This window comes from Nicotiana tomentosiformis, chromosome 3, assembly GCF_000390325.3.
Source record: "Nicotiana tomentosiformis chromosome 3, ASM39032v3, whole genome shotgun sequence".
In the NCBI taxonomy this organism is placed as follows: Eukaryota; Viridiplantae; Streptophyta; class Magnoliopsida; order Solanales; family Solanaceae; genus Nicotiana; species Nicotiana tomentosiformis.
Window position 1 is genome coordinate 3775435 of NC_090814.1, and position 2674 is coordinate 3778108.

Consider the following 2674-nt stretch of genomic DNA (forward strand, 5'->3'; position numbering starts at 1 on the left):
AAAGGATTGCTTCAGTTTTGTCCGAAAGTGCCATAAGTGTCAGATACACGGCGACCTGATTCATGCACCGCCTTCAGAGTTGTATCCTATGTCAGCACCTTGGCTGTTTGTTGCTTGGGGTATGGATGTCATTGGGCTAATTGAGCCGAAAGCTTCAAATGGGCACAAATTCATCCTAGTTGCCATTGATTATTTCACAAAGTGGGTTGAAGTAGTCACTTTCAAAGCCGTCACCAAGAAAGCAATGGTGGACTTCGTGCATTCCAACATTATTTGTCATTTTGGTATTCCAAAAACTATCATTACAGACAATGCTGCAAATCTGAACAGTCACTTGATGAGGGAGGTATGCGAATAGTTTAAAATTACACATCGCAACTCTACCCCTTACCGGCCCAAAGCCAATGGTGCCGTTGAATCGGCAAACAAGAACATCAAGAAGATCCTCAGGAAAATGATTCAAACTTCTAGACAGTGGCATGAAAAGCTGCCTTTTGCATTATTGAGATATCGCACAATCGTGTGCACATCAGTTGGGGCCACACCTTACTTATTGATTTATGGTACTGAAGCTGTAATACCTGCAGAAGTTGAAATTCCCTCTCTTCGTATCATTGTTGAAGCTAAGATCGAGGATGATGAATGGGTCAAGACCCGGCTGGAACAATTAACTATGATTGATGAAAAGTGGATGGTCGCGGTTTGTCACGGGCAGTTGTACCAACAAAGAATGGCCCGTGCCTATAACAAGAAAGTGCGGCCTAGAAACTTTGAAGTGGGGCAGCTCGTTCTAAGGCGTATTCTCCCGCATCATGAGGAAGCAAAAGGAAAGTTCGCTCCAAATTGGAAAGGTCTGTACATTATAAGAAAATTGTTGCCGAAAGGGGCATTGTACTTAGGAGACATTGAAGGAAATGATCCCGAAATAATTGTCAATGCGGATGCGGTTAAAAGGTATTATGTTTAACACCTTTCACGGTCTTAATACTCTCCGATTGGAATGACGAAGGCTTTTTTTCTCGCTACCCAAACACTATCAACCCTTTACAAACCCTTTGAGCCGGTTACTCTTCTTTGATCACCCTCTTTGGAACCTGAAAGTCATAGATCGAAAAAAAATGAATGAAAAAAAAAACAAAAGAAAAACAAAAAACAAAAGTTTTCTTGAACTACGTTCGACTTGATTCCGAAAGGATACGTAGGCAACCTCTCCCTGGGGTTCAGTCACACCAAAATAAAAATCTAAATTTTCCCAAAAGTTGAAACTAGGGCAAAAGTTATAACGGTTCAGCGATGGTTCCGCCTAAAAATTTCCAAAGTTGTAACCCGATCCAAATTCTTTTACCCAAATCCTTTTAAGTCCTTCTGATCAATCAGCGAGAATGTTACTTGGATATGTTGCCACCAAATGATGAAATAAAATGAGAAAGTCTTATCGATAAAACCCCTCACAGGCACCGTAAGGCGATAGTAAGCAGAGAAATTGAAATGAGAGAGTCTTGTTAGTGAAAACTCGCAAAGAGCACTACAGGGCGACGGTGAGAAGAGAAATGAGAGAGGTCAGTTGGTGAAAACCCGCAAAGGGCGCCACTGATCGAAAAGGGGAATCCTCACAACCATCAACATCGAGAGTCCTGGCAAGATTTCTCAATCTTGAGGTATAAGTTATGATGAATTTCTGAGAGATGGATGGTTTACACAGATAGGGCATCTAGTCCAAGAGGCATGTCATGTTCATTGAAGTCTGCATGCATTCTAGATAAGTCCTTGTTTCCTTTCCCCGAAAGGGATACCTCTCGTCTAAGCTCATTTTGTCCATTTCATTATTTGTTTTTCTTTGAATCCATTTCGGTCTAATTCTGTTCTGAAACTAAGACAAAGAAAGGATGGCAAGATTGATTTACAAGGTTTTTGTTTGACACGAGCTGAAATTAGAGAAGGCGTCCAGCCTCGGCAGATGCATCCAGTTGACTTCGACTGGCCACGATGGCCGATGCTTTGAAATCAAGAACTCCCGAAAAGAAAGGAAATCAAAGTCAAATGCCCACAAAGGCAAAATAAAGTTGAAAAAGGTTAAGTCCCACGTGATTAATCGTCAAGGTAAAGTTTCAGAAAAGTCAAGTTCTCCAGGGCCAAAAATGAAATCAGTCCTCAGGGAACAAGCAAGCAGTTGAGATCTTCATCAAAGAAGTCGGGCCGAGATCAAGTGATCGAAACATTCAAGGCCATAAAGCCAACCACCGTTTCAAACTGACAAATCGTTCTTTGTTTGAAAAACATAAAAACAGGTGCAATCCAAAAGCAACTTTGCAAGAAGCAGGTGTAACCAAAAAGAAACTGCGCAAGGGCTAGAAACAGCTTTGCAGCAACAACCCAAAAAGGGAGGTTTTCTCTAAAATTTTATTCGCATTTACCCATTCTTTGAAATAGTAAAAAAGAATAGAAATAAGAAATGATGATGAAAATGATGAAAAAGAGAGAGAAAGAAAAAAAAACAAAGAAAATTCAAAATCATGGTAGTATAGGGTCTCCAATCCCCAGTTGCATTTTTCCAACATATGGTCTCCACTCCCTAGTTGATGCCAGCATAACCTGATGCCAACGTAGGGTCTCCACTCCCTAGTTTATGCCAGCATAACCTAATGCCAACGTAGGGTCTCCACTCCCTAGTTGA

The 2674-nt window shown here is 41.1% G+C and overlaps 1 protein-coding gene across 1 annotated transcript; it reads left to right on the top strand.

The window, feature by feature from the left end:
• Nucleotides 1–454: 454 nt before the first annotated feature.
• On the top strand, nucleotides 455–2352 carry LOC138907285 (uncharacterized). The gene is made up of 2 exons (XM_070197877.1): nucleotides 455–954; nucleotides 2289–2352. The coding sequence occupies exons 1-2, from the start codon at nucleotides 455–457 to the stop codon at nucleotides 2350–2352; spliced, it is 564 nt and encodes a 187-aa protein (XP_070053978.1).
• The last annotated feature ends 322 nt before the right edge of the window (nucleotides 2353–2674 follow it).